Here is a 19,488-nt window from a genome sequence, read left to right as displayed (position 1 = left end):
AATTTCTCTTTGAACATGGAAAATTTTAAATGTTATTTTAAATTGGAATAAAATATTTGAAAGAATTGAAATAAAAGATCAATCTTTATATAAAGCAAGGCAGTAAGCAAGGTATAAAAGTTACATCTTTACCAAAAATCGTAACTGAAATGTATACATGAAAGTCAAATTACATGATGTTAGGTTGAGTTGGTAATAAGATGATGCTTATTTACACAGGTTATTTACAAAGGTAGCTGCAGATACTGAATAATGGCGAAAATATGAGGAAGCAAGACTGATGTCATCATCAGCTTTGAAATGCCAAGAGAAGCCACTGAATAGGATTTTCCACTGAAGAGGAACCAGTAAGAACGGCACAAAAGGTAGACACTGGCTCGTAGACCTGCAGACTCACAGTCACACAGCTTCTTTAATTTAAGAAAATGTATCAAAGAGAATGGAGAGACATAAAAGATCAGATCTGGGGTGTATTTGTAAACAGCTTCTGCACAGACAGAACATTTTCTGCTGCCCAGGAGATCACATACAAATTGCAAACAGGGAACAATGACAACTAGCAATCGTCTGATACAACTGAGTAGCCACATGAACAGAGGGAGCAATCCCTTTATTATTCCTGTGATGATGCATAATGAGAATCCCTGCAATTTTCACTGAGAGAAAAAATACCCAATAATTAGTGCAAGGTTATTCTGTTTTTTAGAAAGATTTTCACAATGATTATTATCTATAAAAATAGTAGAATTTTTAATGAAAGGAAGACAGCCAGGCTTAACACTTTCCACATAGTGCCTCCGATAAACATCTATAGAATGAATGTACCGTAGAGATGATATGAGAGTTGGAAGCCTCGGCTCAGTGCCTGCAGCTTAGCGGCTAAGGCGCCAGCCACATACACCAGAGCTGGCAGGTTCGAATCCAGCCCGGCCCGCCAAACAACAATGACAACTACAACCAAAAAAAAAGCTGGGCATTGTGACGGGCACCTGTAGTCCCAGCTACTTGGGAGGCTGAGGCAAGAGAATAGCTTATGCCCAAGAGTTAGAGATTGCTGTGAGCTGTGACACCACAGTACTCTGAACCAAGGGCAACCTAGTGAAACTCTGTCTCAAAAAAAAAAATAAAATAAATGAGTTGGGAGCCTCACCTCCATCTCTACCTCTCAGGGTGACCCAGGCAGCTCACCTCACCTTTCTGGTTTTTGTCAGTTCAATAAGGATACAAGTTCTGCTGGCACATATCTAATTTTTTCCCAACTTAAAAAAAGTCCTTTGGCTGGGAACAGTGGCTCAAGCCTAGTCCCAGCTGCGAGGAAGGCTGGGGCAGGAGGATCACTTGAGCCCAGGAGTTTGAGATTGAAGTTGCTTGTGAGCTATGACACCACAGAACTACCCAGGGCAACAGGGTGAGACTCTCCAAAAACAAACCAAAAAAGAAGACAAAAAAAAAAGTCCTTTGGTTTCAGACACCATTCCTAAGGAAATACCAAACCACACATAAATCTTTCATTCTAAGCCTTGTTTCCCTTAAACAACATCAGACCTATAAATAGCAATGCTTTCTGAAAAACAAAAATGCCTCCCCTCCTTTATCTTTTTTTAAAAATTTGAAGTAAAGAAAGTTTATCAAGAAAGTTTCCATTTAGCCCTCTTCAACTTCCAGAATTTAAAACAGGGTAGTATAAGGGCCTTTTGTTTCCTGATCATTGTTTTTTACTTATACTTATTTTCAGTTTAAAAATTTAGAAATCTATGAAATTATTAAAATTACTTTAATAACTAACCTGCCAAAATATACATTATCCTTCCCCATAATGAAAGTATAGAAGAATTTTTAGTTGGATTTTAGCAAATCACGGCAAGTATTTAAATATACATTTTCTAAGTCTTACATATAATAAGGATAAAAAGATAAGTATTATCAGAAAACAACTTTTCCCATTGGTTTTGCATTGTGGGAACCCTTCACATCTAATGTCCCTGTAAGTCACACTTTCTGCTTCATTTAACATGACCACAGTCACTTTGTATTTTGAAGTAAAATGTTTAAAATCTAAAGTAGCATTAGTCTAGAATGGAGATTAAGATTTATGTGGTAAGTACACCTAACTAAAAATATTTACTTTATTTGCACCTCTTAGGCTATTTAATATATCTAATGGTACAACATTAAAGGATATCTACAGTAACTCCAGCTGAGTGTCCCCAATTTTTTATTTACACATTTGATTCTCGGGCTAAGTTACTATTCATGTATTCATGAATACTATATAGATGAACTCACACTCAAGGTGCCAAAAATCAAAACATGCCAATAATTTGAGGGAAAAAAGAAGGCAAATGAAATCTTCATCTGTCTTCATCTTTAGAAATTTTTCAACATTAACAGTATTTTCAGTGCAACACTCGAGGGTCAGCAGAAGTCCATTTTAATTACCTTAAAACTCTCCTAAGGTGAACTCTAAAAGCATTCATTTCAGAGGTAGGAGCAAGCAGAGATAATCCAAATGTGCAAACCCCAAACCTCGATAAACAAGCAAACCAATAACCCAAGCAAAAGGCAGGGAAAGAGAGGATTATAAAGTCTTCCCCAAATAAATTCAGAACACTAAAGATAATTAAACTGTAGTTGGACCAACTTCTGGAGAACAATCGCATGCACTTTTCTGGATTTCGTGTTCCAGGCTTACTCTATTTATTGTATCAAGCATGCAGGCACATATACCCTATCTTCAGCTGCACAGAATAGAAAGTTCAGTATTCTCACTGGCTTATTAATGAGAACATCAGAGAATAGGTCAAAGCCACCTACCATTGTCACTGTCCCCTTCAGATGGAACACTGTAGCTAGAGCTGTCCCATGTCTGTGCCTGTGTAAGTGTGTTGAAGGAGACAGGAGGAAGAATGAGGGCTGGGTCTGCAGGGGAGCCAGAGAGCCAGTCCGCGTACAGTTGCACAAGGACCAGGAAAAACCAAAGGGGCAGCAGCATTTCACAAATGGCATAGGGTTTGTATGGAAATGAAGAGTGGATTTCATTTATACAGGGTTTAATTTCAAACGTACAATATAGGAGAAGAATGAAAGATGGCGCATGGAATAAAAAAATGATAAAAACTGAGTGTTAGTACTCATCAACGTATACTTTGCATGCAATTAATATTGTTAATCTTAACAGTTCCGTAAGCCCACAGTCTTAGAGTATTAATGAATCAGGTCAGCAGAAAGAAAGAGTACCCACAGGTTAAGTAGATAAAAGTAAAAGAGCTCCTAGAGACCCCTCTCAGAGACTTTCTAAATACTAACAATCTTAGCAAATAGGATTCACACAAAATATATGGTCACAGAGGACAAAGCTTAATACATATAAATATATCTGTTATTTAGAAATAAAACTATTATAGCATCATTCTTTACCATTAGTGCTTTCTTTTCCCCAAGGCAATGAACAATTTCTTTTTAGGTCCGCAGTCATGCATTCTTGACTGACTCCATCTAGCCAACTATTTCCTCAATCCTTGCTAGAGACATAACTTTCAATATTGTTTTCAATATTGTTCAGTAAAAAACAAACAAAAAAACCAATTTGGGAGACACTGGTAGAGTTTATTCAGCAACAAACCCAATTAACCAGTAGATGTCAATCAATTTTAATAAATTCTGAATCAGTCATTTATGAACTAACATCACTTATTTTTATGGTAAATAGACACAATAATTCCATATTTAGGAAATATCTACATAATTTTTTATTCTATCATAAGGCAGATCCAGTAAGATAAACGGACATGGTTCTAGGAATGAATATTTTGGTCTGTGCAGTTGTCTTTTCTTTGCAGGAAAAAAATCAGAAAAGAAAAAAAAAACAATTAGTTTAAAGAAAATTGTCAGCCTACTTTAAGAATCTAAATTATTCCCACTTGCTAATTTGGGCATTCTGGTTTTTTGATAACAGAAATCACATAGATCCACAGACTTAATTTTAAAGTAAAAATTAGCTGTAAGCATTCCACAGCTTCTCCATCAAAAATCTACCTTTTAAAATCATATGATCTCCAACTGAGATACCTGTGTATACTATTTTCCAGAAAATGTCAAAAACAGATCCTATACAATTTAAAAATCACTAAAGCAAATGGAAAAAAATTCCAATAAATAATGCTAGTTCTCTAAATTTCCAACATGCCACATGATGTTCCTGAAGATAAATCAGCATTATTTACAGCAACCAACTTCCACGGAGCTTTCAACAGCTAGAACAATTTTCCACATTTGTTAGTCAGCATTATAGAATGGCTGGAAAGCTTGAAAAGGAAATTATTTTTGTTTTCTACTACGAAAATAAATACTCCATTTGTATTTCACCATTACAAAGAATCTGAAATGATTTCACAGTGCCAGTACAATGCAAACCTTAACTTTGATAAGTTGAGTTTAGACTCCATAAAAGGAATAAAAAAGTCACTGACATGACTACATGACTTAATTGCAAGCTGAGCTTTCAAAAGACTATTCTTCTTTGGAGACCCATTCGCCTTCTGATTTTCTCGATTATGAAATATTTTAACATTGTGCAAAACTTCCTACAAGGATGAGGAGAAAGTCTGCAGCCCAGTATAGGGTCCTCAAGGTGTAGAGATAAGTCTCCTGGGGGAGGCGGGTCACCACTGCAGGCATAGATGAGCTGTGCCCAGACTCACCTCCATTCCTTCCAGAACACAACATGGAATGGAAACACAGCTCCGGGCCCTCAGCCCACATCTGCTCATGCATACATATTTCCAAAAACAGAGAGGCCAGCCATTTGAGTCTTATTTCGCGTATGATTTGGCTCTCCATAAAACACCCACTAACTCTTGTCACACCCAAGCATTTTCCCAAATGGCTTTTGTCCTATAGCCCATTCAAACTGCTGGGAAACCACTATACTGGCCATATGCTACCTGTCAATCAACCAGCTCCAAGAATGAAAAAAAAAGTTTGCTTTATTAAAGAATCATCCTTTGCTTGTTTTTTCCTATAGGCACCGTTTTTTCAAAATATACATCTTTATTACTTTTACTGTTGTCAAAATGCCTTACTGGAAAGTCTGAGAACATATGAGTTCTTTACCAGCTTTGCTTAAAGAGTCTGAATCCTTTATTAGCATTTGCTTAAAAGCATTAGTAGTGAGTGGACGCTAATAGTCAAAAATATTAAAACAAAGACCTAAAAGAAGAAAGACAGCAAAAGAACTTTAAAAAAATGAGGAAATCAGAAGAACCAGATTTTTAAAACCTTCTTTTTAAAATCAATAGACATTCTGTGGGTTGCTTTCGTTTACTTTTAAAAACAAACCAATAACACTTAAATATAGTAAATAATGTTTTCCCAAAACACTGTTTAAATGACTCCTGAACACTCATACATGCCTAAAAATGATCACCCTGTTATGTGAGTAAATACATGGAACCACCAGGGTCATAAAGCAAATGAGGATGTCTCAGAAAGGAGACTCTCCCAGAGGCAGGAGGCTGGCCTTTCACTCAGCAGAGCACCAGGAGACACTGGGGCAAAAGGGCAGCTGTTTTTATTTTCCTTGTGCAAAAATATTCAATAGTGTATTTCTTTCCCATTTACAGGCTCCCACCATCTTTTTTTTTTTGGCTCTGATTCCAAAGAAGGTAAGATATCCATTACTGATAGCATGGACTTAGCTGATTTACTGGAAACAGAGTTCTAAACCCTCTCCTCCCCCAGTTCTGATGCCAGGATTTCAACTACACAAAATTGACAAGGATGTTCACACTGATAATTCAGACATTTAAAAGGCTCGAGAGAAACCACTGAGATATTTAATGTAAGAATGGGCTAAGGCTTTACTTTACCTGATCGAGGCTTCAGGCCAAAAGGAGCTGTGCTGTTTGTGGTAGGAGAGACTGCAGGGGAGTTCTCCCTGATCTGTGGTGTTAGAAGGAAAGGAAATTAGGGGGGGAGGGCAAAACCTGAAGCAAAACTATGTGTACTTTTCTATGTTCAAGGATTATAATAAAACCACCATCTTTTTGCATTTGGTGCCTTAGTACTGGCTAAAAAAAAAATCACTTTGCAAATATTTTAAATGGCATAATCAACAGAATATTGTTCAATATTTTATTGAATGGGTCACCCCAAAATATTTCATTCTAAAAATATTTTATAATCATATGAAACTGGCAATCCTCCTGTAGTACGGTTGTGTGCGTGTAAGCTCACACACGCACACCCCTTTATTAAGAAGAGAGCACATCTGATGAAAACTCTCATTAACTTAGTGAGGTGAGGAACCAGATAACACTGAACGGATGTCTGATCGACAGAGAAACCATACGCTCACTCTAAAGGCATTCTAAATTTTGCCTATTTGAGCAATTTTTACTCTGTTTTCTTATAAAGATGTTCCCATATTTGGTTTTTAAAAATATATTTTATAAAAATTAATCTTTAATTCTGAATAGGGTCAGGCAAGGCTATGAGAGAAATGAATTCCCCGAGAAACTCTTTGATTAACTCATTAATCACAACAGTCTTAGATTATCTATATCTGTAAAAGATATTCCAATTCAGTCTTCATGAAAGACCTCACCTTACATTAATCTTCGGGAAACTTACCTCATTTGGAGAATACTGGCTCCCATTACTCTGTAACATTGGATCATTTTGCACCTTTAAAAGTGGGGGAGGGGAAACCACTGTTACGTTCGATTACACCAGTGTTTTTCAACCTTTATCTCACGGCACACTTGAACCTATAGTTAAACTTCTGCATCACACTTAAAGTATGTTGATCAAAAAAGTAAAAAAAAAAAGAACATACTTACTGTGCTTTCAACTTCTTTTAAAAATAATTTAATTAATGATCTTTAAAAATGTTTGCAGCACACCTGAGATCCCCTCACAGCACACCAATGTGCTGCGGCACACTGGTTGAAAATCACTGTATTAGACAATGAAACAGTTGAGGCAAAAACTCCATCTTTCTTACTTCTGTCACATCTCTGCCCCATAAGCACACCATGAATATATGTTAATGTGGAAAGTAGCTAAGTAGGCCTACTGACATTTTCTGAAAAAATACACATGAGGTATTACTCAAACTAAAAAAGATGAAGATTTCCCAGGGCAAAGAGTTCACTCCAAAGTATCTGCCGACATCAGCTTACCTTTCCAGGTTACCAAGCTGCCTATTGGCTCCCACCCTCATTTTAATTATGGGTTTTTAGAAATGACACGAGGCAGTTGTTCCTAACTGCAGAACGACCTTGGGAGCTTTTAATAAATACACATACATGTCTCAGCTCCAAATTACCTGGGCAAATCGCATATTGTCAGTTCAACATCAATTTGCTTTGGCAACTTACTAATAAAGACAGAATTTTTCTTTTCTTTCTTTCATCTTTTGTTTGTTTGTTTTTTTGAGACACAGTCTCACTCTGTCACTCTGGGTAAAGAGCTGGGGAGTCATAGTTCAAAACAACCTCAAACTCCTGGGCCCAAGCAATCCTCTTGCCTTAGCCTCCAGAGTAGCTGGGGCTACAGGGATCCACCACAACATCTGGCTAGTTTTTCTATTTTTAGTAGAGACAGGGCATCACTCTTGCTCAGGCTGTTCTCCAACTCCTGAACTCAAACAATCCACCGGCCTCAGCCTCCCAGAGTGCTGGGATAGCCACCGCACCCGGCCTGAGAGAATTTTTCTATAGTAAAGCATGCAGAATTCATAATTGGCCACAGAGGATGGGCAAAATGAAATCCTGGTTTCCAGCAAGAAGACTAGGTGGGAGGTGGCGCCACTCAAAACCACTGAGAATACAGGAGGACTTCAAGTGGAAGTTGACAGCTTCAGTTCCACTATGTAGAGAATGAGAAACTTACGGGGCATGGAGATGAAATGTGAATACTGGGAAGTGGGGAGGGATTTGGGGCATGAGCTACAGAATTGGAATTCATCTTGTTGATGCGTGCCTGAGTCCCTGGGGCTGGCCACATGGGCCCTGTTGATAACTCGAGAGGGTGAAGAACGGTTGAGAACAGCTGCTGATGGTTGAATCCTAAAAAACCAGCACGAAAGGGACACAGAGAAACAACAGGCCCCACACGGACAAACTCTAGTTCGTCATATCCACATCTGCCTTCTTTATCTGGTCATAAAGAAGCCCATTAATCCACTCGCATAAAAAGTTGGGCAATAGCTAATATAAAGGTCCTTGCACATGCCACCAAACTGATATAAATTTAAGATGTGTATTCCCAGTCATCATTAAGGAATGCTATTAAAAAATATTCCTGACTGTGACACAAATCTAAGGGAAAGCATATTTTTAGAATAAAATATCATTAATATCCCTATCCAATCAAATGGCTTTGTTAGAACCTCTCCCAAGTCACTTCAGGGTTGATTCTTTCTAGAAGCAAGCCCTCCCTCTAGTTTTTGCTGTTATCCCTGGACACCCTCCTTTATTCAGTATTATTCATGTCTGAGCATGCAAGTCACAATTCTTCCTGGAGGGATGCTGGCACTACCCGCACAGGGTATATGTTTAAAGTCAGATAATGTGTGCCACTCATTACAAACCATGCCAGAATCCCGGCCTCGCTTTCCTCCCTGCCAAACACTGTGCTGACTTCCCACAGTCACAATGTCATGACTCAACAGTCTCCAGGTACAAGATCTACATCCCAAACTGCCTAAGGTCTAAGTTAACTTCCCTCTCCTTAAACAAACTCTCTATCCATCCCCAGCCTCCCAGGGCACCTAAAACAGACACGGGATTACAGATCAAATCATATTCTTCTCTCAACTTTTTCAAGATCTAAGTCTTCTTTCCTCCACAATTTAAAAAACTCCTTAAATTAAGAAAACTTCATAGCCTTCATATTCTAGTCCTCTACACTAAAAACAAAGCTGACTTCAGCATAGTACTCAGCAAGTATCAGTTAACTGATGCAGGACTATGCTGAGAGAATATAAAAATAAGCAAATCATAAAGAGGATCATCTTTAAGGTCTGTGTCATCCATAGCACTGGCCACTCTCTTTTCTTTTTCTTCTCCTTGTGACTTCCTTCTTCCACCAACCTAGCTATTCCCTCAGCCCCTTTTTAAAATCATACAGATCTGTCTGTCAAGGACAGAGCATTGTCCCAGAGAAGGAAGATAATGAGTAAAAATTCCTTACACCAAACAGAGTCTCATTCAACCAAAAATGAAATAAAAAATTCTTTTCCATTAGAATAACACAAAACATTGTAAGGTGGAGACAGAGCAGAGCTATCTTTTTTTTCTAGAGGGTATGTGTCTTCCTGGCACTCCTGAAATCATGTACACAGGTATGTGCCTTTTCAAATCCTACTAAAGTAAAAGTTCAAGAACATTTCAAAGCAGCATGCTTAAATAAAGGTGCCATGGTAGGTTGGACTTGGTACATCTTGTGTATACAGCATAGTAAAATAATCTGCTGGGTTAGAGCAGAAAATTCACTTAGGGGGATGTGTGCAGTAGGAGTGGGAGGACCTCGCGGCAATGAGCACTGAGCCTCGTGCAGAGTCTCAACTTGACACCGACTGGTTTAATGGCAGCTTGGCTGGTGGAACAGACTCATGGTGAGAAGCAAGCGGGGCTGGCCTAACTGACCAAATGATTGATATATTGCTTGGAAATCAAATTTCCTACTGTAGGAGGGCACTGGGCTTTTTCTCCATATAATACAATGATGGTAAGCATGGTTCCACTCCAGGAAAACCCCATGAAGCTTTATAAGCAAGCAGAAAAGTGTCAGATGAGGCTGAGTTTAGACAAGCCCAGGAAGTACATTTAGAAGAACATAAGACACGGTTTACCTAAATGATGGAGTGTTTTCAGCTCTCAGTTAAAAGCCAAAGGTTTGTACATCAGATGAGCAGGACGCTGAAATTCTGCCCACTCCTTCCTTCTTTCCTCTCTTCCACAAACCCTCACTAACTACTCACTGGGATGAGGTGTGTGCACTGTGTCAGGTCCCCCTTTGAGTGAAATTGCTAAGTGTTTGTGCTATAAGATGGCGAAATAAAGAGATCAATCACTCAATAAAAATCTACTTGGAGAATCTAGAATTAACTCCGAAGACACACTTCACCTTTGCTGATGGGAAAAGGAAGCTCTACATTAAAACAGTGTTGGCGTGGTATTTTAAACATCCCTTGCTAAAACACCAAAATGCTTAATATCAGTAGCAATTCTTAAGAACCTTTGAAATTGGTTAGTAAATCACTGCATCAATAAAAACATTCAATGTACTGCTGTTAGATTAAAAGATGAGATGAAAACTAGACCCAGACAAACCTATGAACTGGGCTCAGTCTATATTTAATATATACCCATCCACATAAGTACTTACGTACACATAAGTATTATGGCTTCTTTTCTGCCAAGACCTGCTCTTAACAAAGTTTTGATGCAAGCTGGGTGCCATGGCTCACATCTATAATCCCAGCACTCTGGAAGGCCAAGGCGGATGGTGGATTACTTGAGCTCAGGAGTTTGAGACCAGCCCGAGCAATAATGAGACCCTCTCTCTACTAAAAATAGAAAAACTGAGGCAAGATGATCTCTTGAGTCCAAGAGCTTGAGGTTGCTGTGAGCCACCCTACTGAGGGTGCCAGAGTGAGACTCAGTCTCAAAAGAAAAAAAAAAAGATTTGATACAATCCAAAACCACTATGATTTGTAGGCATGACAAGACTTAGTATTACCAGTAGTCTATGGCATGGATAGGCAGTATGTTGTAGTGGAAAAGCAGGGTCTAGCCTTTTACTATGCAAGTGACTTGGCCAATCATTTGACCTCCTCAACCTTCATGTTCTACACCTGTAAACTGGGCAAGGTAACTCCTATCTTTCACTAATACAATACCTTGTCTGGAATGTAAACTAAGTGTCAGCCCCTTGTTTTTTCACTGCTACTTCCTTAGTGTCCACAGAGGTGTCTGACACATAATAGACAATAAATGAATATTTGCTGAAGAAACGAAATGATAACACAAAACATGAAGCACACAGCTTGGCATGTAGCATGGCCTGTTTTTGTTTTAAAAAATCCGTAATATATAAATTTTAATAGGAGACAAAATTACTGGAATGACTATCCAATTGTGTAGCACAGAGGCCATGCAGTTAGCTTTTTTCTAGAAGTTTTATGTCTGCCCACTACTTCTGATACTTCTGGAGTCAAAACTGGGTCTGCAGCTGGATACTAAGGTCTTGAGCTATCTCTTTACAGACTGCTTATTAGTTATAAGAAAAAAAATAGTCATTATATAGTGGAGAGAAGGGGTTATACCTTGATTGAGTGATCAAATTAACATCACCAGTGAGGGACTGACGGACATAGTATCCCCCACAGATGTGATACTCTAAGAAAAACACAACATCACCTGTACAGTACCCCAAGTAAGCACGAAGAACCACAACCTCATCAGGAAGAAACATCAGACAAACATAAAATCAGGAGGGGAGGCTTATGTTCTTTACAATTGTGTAATCGTAAAAACGAAAGAAAGGCTATGGAAATGTTCCAGAATAAAGAATGCCATAGACACTGGACAACTAAATGCAATACCCGCCACTAAAATGAATGTTACACCTAAAGAAAAGAGAAATGCTCTGCAGTTTGGCTGGGGCCGGGTTTGAACCCGCCACCCTCAGTATATGGGGCCAGTGCCTTACCGACTGAGCCACTGAGCCACAGGTGCCACCCGAGAAATGCTCTGAAGAGCATCATTAGAACAACTGACAAATTCGGAGTATGGACGGGAGATAGTGTTGGTAAGACTATGCTATCTATGTAAATTTATGAAGTTGATAACTGAAATTTAATATGAAATCCCTATTCTTAGAAAACACACCCTGAAATGTTAAGGGATGATGGCCTGTGATGTGTGAAACTTACCCTCAAATATTTCAGAGGAAGGACTATGCCTATGTGGAGAGAGACAGAGAGAGAAGAGCACAGCAAATGTGCTAAAATGTCAATAGCTGGTAAATCTTGGTAAAAGACTATAATTGTTTGTAATGTTTTATAGAAGTCTAAAATTTTCCCATAATCTTTTACATTTAAATTATTAAATTATTTCCAAAAATGATGCTAAAAAAAGTATGTCTGCACAGAATCAAAAGTGATCTCAAATGCAGAGCTTGAAGAAATGGGTCCAGGACAATCTAAAACAAAAGGCTTTCAGATGTTTCACTATTGGGTAATCAGTGATGTCTGCACTCAGGGAAGAGGGGGTAGAGAGATTCTGTCCAAAGACCACATCAATAGCCATAACAGCACAGTAGACCAACAGCTCACCGATGCCCCGTGTTGTGAGACTTTGCTTGAATCATCTTATTTGGTCTTTACAACAGGTATTATTATGATCCCAATTTACATAAAATGATGGTTAAGTTTAGAAAGGTTAATTAATTACCCATAGTTAGCAAGTCTTTGAGATGGCACCAATACCTAATTCCAAGTTGCTAAGCTTACCAGTGCAACCATACTCTCTGGGAAAATGGCTTTTCCTGTTACAGTTCTTTTTTTCCTAATCCCTTTAACACAGAGACTGAGCTAGCTAAGAGTATGAAACTGCTTTACTGCCGTACATGTGCAGACATCTCAGGGGTGCATATATTGGTTTGTATACAATCTCAGTACCTAAACTAGCCATCCTAAACCTATTCACTAAAAAGGAATGCAATAGGTTGTAACCTATGTTTCATTCCCAAATTACCACCTCAAATCTCTCTCTCTATAACTGGGGTAACTTAATCTTTCTCTGTAACTTTCTAAGCTTATCTCTTGTTTTATGTCAAAACTGCTATCTGTACAGAACCCAAATCTTTATCCCATGTAACTCTACGTAAGCCACCCCTACCCTGTCCCCAAATACCCCTACCAGTTTTTCTTTATGGCATCATTTTAATCCTCCTACACATTCCCAAATTGTTCTTGTCTTTCAGATCTTTTATAGCTTATTTTCACATGGTCAATTCATAGATGTCTTTTTCTTTTCTTTTTGAGACAGAGTCTCACTCCATTACCCTGGGTGGAGTGCCACGGCATCATAGTTCACAGCAACTTCAAACTCTTGGGCTCAAATAATCAACTTGCCTCTGCCTCCCAAGAAGCTGGTACTACAGGGGGCTAGGTTATCAATTTTTAGTAGAGACAGGGAAGCTCTTGAGCTCAGGTGATCCACTGGCCTAGTCCTCCCACGGTGTTAGGGTTACAGGCATGAGCCACTACATCTGGCCCAAAGACTTCTTTCCGCATGGCATGGCCCTCCCTCGAGTTCCTAACACAGACCTGGTTCTTAATGTGTCTCAGGTGCCATCACCTGACTCAGTGAGACTATGCGAAGTAAAAAATTTAAAAACACCAATAGAAACAGACAACTCTCATGTGTAATGGAAGGTGAGGTGTGGATTGGCAGAACCAAAGACAGTAAAAGTATGAAAAAGTTGAAAAATGTATCTTGAACAAATCTGAATATTGGCCTCACTAATAAAGATGTTTTACCATCTGACATGTTTTACCAGTATTCCATGGTAGAATACTGCACAGAGCTCTGGTTAATCCAAGGACAGCCTTACCTCATACTCTGGAGACGTCTCCAGCTGTATTTGACCGCTATAAGAACAAGAAAAGGAAAGTAAAAATATGAAGTGGAATTTAAACCATAAATACTTCAATGTAAAAATATATATACTTTATTATAAAAGGTAAACATACTTCAATGCAGAATCTGGTAATTCTAAGGCTTCTACTGATCCTGTAGGATACAGGTTTAAAACACTTCTTTCTGTAATATCTGTGCTTAATCTAAAGAGAAAGAAAGAAAAGACATTAGCCAATTTGTAAAACTTTTGTTTTTATTAAATTCTATTGACCATATTATTTTAAAAATTTATATTAAAAAGTTATGTTTATCTTTAAGTGATGGATTATATCTATAATATAACTAAAAACAATTTATCGGACGTATGTTTCATCTTCTTGATGACCATAATATATTTAAAATACCCCCAAACTGTTAGATAATTTCCTTTGCCCCCTCAAATATTTGCTGTTAAAAATACCTATCCCTCACTCTCCTGCCCCTACAACTTTGTTCACATCTTCTTGTCTCTTAGGATAAATTCTCAAAATTCATTTTAAACACTTACTTTTTTAAGACTTTTAGGATGATTTTTAGTGGTGTTGCCAATTTACCTCCCCACCAACAGTTTATATATTATTATAATCGATTCTTCACAACCTTAAAAGGCAGGCACTTGAAATGCAGAAAAGTCATATAAGCTACCCAAGTTAACTGATGTTGGAGCTGGGTTGGGAACCAATCTCTAGCTGATTCAATTCATAGTCAGTTCTTTCCCTCAGTCATGCTACTTCATGATTCATGATAATTATACGCACACGTGTGCACATGCCTGCACACACAACCATGCACTCATGTACACATACATACACACACACAGGCTCTCTCTCATCCTGTTTCCCTCTCACTAACTGCCCTGGTTTAGGATGTGGAATTCGGCTCTTTGAACATACTTTAGGTGCCCATTAAGGCCGTCCTTCTGCCAAACATTAGTGAGAATTAACAATGTGAAGAGTCAGATTTAAAAACCACCACTGCCTCCCTCTACGTATGACGTCTCCGATCCTTAACCCTGCCTTTGAAGCCATGCCCGGCCCCACTCCACACTGCCTCTCTGGTGACTGGCAGTCCCAGCTGCACTACTCTGAGGCAGGCTGACTCCCAGCCCCCGGGGTAGTGCCTGGTGTCTGCTGTGAAAAACTCCACTCGTCATACTGAAGCTCGTCAGGGTGGACAAGCTCTGTTGCACCTGAGATTATCCAAGCTAGTCTCCTTTCATGTCTTCGCCTAAGCTTTTCATTTAATCCAGAATTTGCTTTCTCCTTGAAATTGTCAGCCACAAAAAGCCTAAGCTAACTATCTCATCCTTCAGCAAGGCCTGCCCAGCCACCTCCCTGTTCCTGGAGTCAGACACTTGCTGGAGTCTATTTTTACCTCCACTTCAAATACTTGAATCAGTTACACTTATACATAACTACTCAAGGCCATCTCTAGCCACTCTAGTTCAACTTCTTAGAAGGCAAGAGCTGTGCCTTGTTCATTTTTACCCACGTATCCCCCAAGGTAAAGGAGACCTTCCCATATTCTAAGCATTCAATTAATGTCTGCAGAATTGAAATGCTTTTCAATCCCATTGCTAAAGTCTTCCAGTGATACTCAACCTGACCTGCCACTATTCTTTCAGGGCCAGACCACATTGGTGGTATATTCTCACTGGCTCCCTATGATTCACTAACCTCCCTCTTCACAAATTCCCAGACTTCGCCAGCATTCCTGTGATGTTCACCATATTATGAGACCACATCAGTTTGCCAGAGATAAGCTTTGGGTCTATTCCCTCAGCAGATCATGGAGTTACTACCTGATGTTGCCCTACTGAAAAATATATTTTGTCCATGGGAATTCCGTTACCATTAGCTAAGAAATTAAAAAATATATCCACCGTATATAGTGCCTATTGTTGACAAAGGCCAATTTAAATTTTAAAATTACTCTATAATCCACATCTTTAGGAATATTTTATTTAGTTAACATATATTCAGTACCACCAGAAATAAATATAGCAGTACTTGATGTACCAGTTCTTTCCTTTTTGGAAAAATTTTCTTTTAAATTTTATAAATACAGGGTTTAAACTTTTATCATATTTCTGTTTTCTAAGAATTATACCCAATTATAAAGGGTGGAGAAAAGGGGGAATAAATCTCAATCCCTCTAGGAAGTTTGATTCTTTTACTTTTGGATCTTGGAAGAACAGATGATTTAAAATGGCTTGTCTTTGTTAGTGTTTAGACTAAGTCCAGATTGTCCGTATCATTACTTTAGAAATGAAGACAATTTACTTGGAGCCTGGACCAAGGAAAGTCATGCGTACCCATTGGGATCCTGCAACAGATCCGCTGCTCTCAGCTGCTCCATCATAGCCATATCCACGTCCTGGTCTATGGATGAACTTATTCTGTAACACAAAACCGAGCATGAGAATAAAAATGACACTAAACATGAATGTCATCTAGGTTCCTAAGAGCAAACTTACAAAAATCCCTCTAAAATATAAAAATGATTTCGACACATTCAATATTATAATGAAGACGTGTCCAAGTCAGGGTGAGAATGACCCTGGGTGAGGGAAGGAAGCCCAGTTCTGCTGCAAAGTCCCTCACTCAAGACATCAGCACCCCATGGGTCCCCTACTCGTATACACAGGCCATGGAGGAGGTAGGCCTCCCAGTGCACCTTCCTGAGTTCTCGGGGGCTTCACAGAGGGCTCAGCTGGCCGGTCTGCACTATTTCCAAGCCTTCCAACTCCACTTCTACCAGTATGGCTTAGTTGTATTACTTTCATACAGTTCAGGGCTTCAATGTGGGACAGTAATTCCTAGCCCAAGTTCTATACCAGTGATTTTCAACCGGTGTACCATGAAAGGATCTTAGGTGTGCTGCAAAATTTTTAAAGCTCATTAATTAAATTATTTTGCAAAGACATTCAAAGCACAGTAAGAGTGTTCTTTTTTTACTCCCTTTTTTGATCAACATAATTTAAGTGTGCCACTGAAGTTTAACCATAGGTTCGAGTGTGCCGGGAGATAAAAAAGGTTAAAAAACACTGCTCTTTATGCACCAAAATCATCTGAGGAGCTTGAAAAACATGGCAGAGTCTTTATACTTTCAAGTGGGTCTCACAGGGGTGGGGTATTTTAGAAAGCTCTACAGAGGATCCTCATTTATAGCCAGTGCTGAGAACGACAGATACAAAAAATTGAAAATAGAATTTCCAAAGCTTTATACAGTTTCAAAACAACTGTCTCTTTCCCTGTGATTCTGTGATTCCTCGAGGCCTCCTTGGCTTCCAGGAAGTACACGGTCCAGCAGAAGTAACGCCCTTTTGTGCTTGAGTGTGATATTGTTATATTACAGGATTACACACACAAATAATGCCCCCTTTTTTATGAGCTGGTAATCTCACTCTGTCGCTCTCAATAGAATGCCATGGCATCATAGCTCACAGCCATCTCATACTCCTGGGCTCAAGAGATCCTCTTGTCTCAGCCTCCTGAGTAGCTGGGACCATCGGTGCCCACCACATCACCTAGCTATTTTAGAGACAGGGTCTCGCTCTTGCTCAGGCTGGTCTCAAACTCCTGAGCTCAAGCGATCCACCCCTGTAAGGTGTAAATTACAAAATCATAAGCATGTAATTCCATAAAACAATAACACACTTGAGCACAAAAGGGCATTAGTTCTGCTGGACCCTGTATATCCAACAGCAGCTGGTAATACAGGCAATGATTGGAGAGGAACTTTCAGTGTTTTTAAAGAGCAAGAAAGATTTGATAACAGTAAGCTACAGAATATAAGCCAATAACTTTCCATAAGTAAATGTTTAACAATGTGATAAGTACTCACTAAAGGAAAAAGCTCAGCCAGGTATGGTGGAAAGTCAATACCTACATCTTAGATCATGAAAAACAAAATCCTGGGAATCAAAATTTTACACTATGCTACATGGTCCAAACTCGATTCCCCTGAAATGGTTCATTGTCTGATGAGATCACTCATCCTTTCCCCCATTAATCTTGCCCATAAATCTTTATATACAATAGAAAAGAAAGAATATCCATCTGATGTGTGATTTTTTTGAGTTTAAATGCTGACCCTCTGTGACTCTGGGGCAAGAGAATCAAACTCTGTGTGCCTTAGTTTTGTCATCTATGAAATGGGGGACATCAAAGAATTTATCTCTTAGGATTATTATAAATATGAAATAAACTATAGACTGTGAGGTACTTAGGACAGTGCCTGGTGTATGGTATTTAATAAATGTTAGCCGCAACAGTTAATTAGACTTGGGACCAGGGCATAAGATATATATCGTCTTCTTAGATCTTGAAGCAGAAGACTGTACAAAAATTGAGATTAAGTCCAATTGTTGGTTTCTTCAGGCAAATGGGAGGAAAGGGGAATCTCAATTCTAGAAATTCTAGCCTAATTCTCTGAATCACATTTCTACCTGCAGCCTCCTATTGGATGAAGCCAAGGCCCAACAGGAAGTCTTGCACTGTGCTGTCCAGTCCAGTGATAGTAAACACCAGAGAAAAAGTGGCAACTTCCTATCATCAGCTAAGAACATCAACTTGCCCACAGAAAACGCAATCACAATTCTTTACAGGGATGGGGGCTCGTAACCAGGCCCCACACTCACGTGCCCTCAGCTGGCCAGTGAGCGTCCTCTTCTATCCGTAACAGTTCTTCACAGTTGTCCGTCCTTGCCTGTGGACAGAACACGTAGGTTTCCTGAGATCCTCTGGCTACTTGGTAGCCAGGAGTCCAAACCTGTCCGGGGCCACGCTCATGGCAGCGTTATTCACAGCAGCCAAAAGGCAGAGCAGCCAAATGTCCATCCATGAATGAGTTTATAAATAAAATGTGGAATGTTCACACAATAGAATACTCCTCAGCCTTAAACACAAGGGCATTCTCATGGCTGCTGTGCACCTGGGTAAATCTCCAGGGTATTGCACTAAGTGGAATAAGCCTTTCACAAAAAGACAAATGCTGTGTGATTCCACTCATGTGAGGTGCCTAGAGTAATTAAATTCATTAAGACAGAAAGTAGAATCATCACTACCAGGTGTTGGTGGGACAGGCCGTGGGGAGTTGCTGAATGGTACAGAGTTTCAGTTTTGCAAGATAAGATTCATTCTGGACATTAGTTGCACAACAATATAAATGTACTTAACACAGACTGACCTGTACCCTTAAAAATGGCTAAGAAGTTATATTTCATGTAATATGTACTTTTTCACAATTAAACCAAATTAAAACGAAACAACATGGCATCTGGACAAGAGCAGAAATTCTAATTTATTAGCAGAAATGTAAAGTGTAGCTGGATTCCTGGCTGCTCTCCTAGCACGTCCTTGTGCTGACAGACCCATCCCCGGAGCTTGCAAGTCACACGTGAATGTGCATTCTAGTGCATGTGAGAGGGGGGATGTGTGTGTGTGTGTGTGTGTATGTGCATGGTGAGTTGCTGGGGAAAAAGTACAAAGAACTTAATAGAAAGATGCCTCAAATTGCACCTAACAGCTTTTATGTGTTTTATCTTCTTGAAGGTGATGCTCAGAGAAGTCAGCATAGGCTGCATCCAGCCATTGTGATACCAGCCTCCAAAAATAAAGACGAGCACTTAGATCCCGCTCTTGGCTTTAACATAGTAACCCAGAGATCATCTCACAAGCCTCAGTGAATCTGAATGTTGCCAAAACAATAATCCTCACGACTCTTGGGACGCCACAACCTGAACCAAAGGGGCTGGCAGAAACAGACCATGGCACCTAATCATGCTGTGAAGTGG

At 39.3% G+C, this 19,488-nt stretch overlaps 1 protein-coding gene across 4 annotated transcripts in view; it reads right to left on the bottom strand.

The window, feature by feature from the left end:
• LRCH1 (leucine rich repeats and calponin homology domain containing 1) overlaps positions 1 to 19,488 on the bottom strand; it is a 235,488-nt gene that overhangs the window by 48,734 nt on the left and 167,266 nt on the right. For 2 of the 4 annotated variants that reach the window (XM_053563719.1, XM_053563717.1), the window contains exons 10-16: positions 18,334 to 18,401; positions 16,006 to 16,089; positions 13,766 to 13,855; positions 13,627 to 13,663; positions 6,631 to 6,684; positions 5,868 to 5,940; positions 2,815 to 2,919 (exon numbers count right to left, since the gene is read on the bottom strand). In XM_053563719.1, the coding sequence (XP_053419694.1) occupies positions 2,815 to 2,919; positions 5,868 to 5,940; positions 6,631 to 6,684; positions 13,627 to 13,663; positions 13,766 to 13,855; positions 16,006 to 16,089; positions 18,334 to 18,401 (511 nt within the window). The remainder of the gene's footprint in view (positions 1 to 2,814; positions 2,920 to 5,867; positions 5,941 to 6,630; positions 6,685 to 13,626; positions 13,664 to 13,765; positions 13,856 to 16,005; positions 16,090 to 18,333; positions 18,402 to 19,488) is intronic. The other 2 variants (XM_053563720.1, XM_053563718.1) reach the window with 1 other exon arrangement.

This window comes from Nycticebus coucang, chromosome 15 (assembly GCF_027406575.1).
Source record: "Nycticebus coucang isolate mNycCou1 chromosome 15, mNycCou1.pri, whole genome shotgun sequence".
In the NCBI taxonomy this organism is placed as follows: domain Eukaryota; kingdom Metazoa; phylum Chordata; class Mammalia; order Primates; family Lorisidae; genus Nycticebus; species Nycticebus coucang.
Note: the sequence above shows the minus strand (reverse complement) of the source record. Positions and strands in the feature narration are given on the sequence as shown.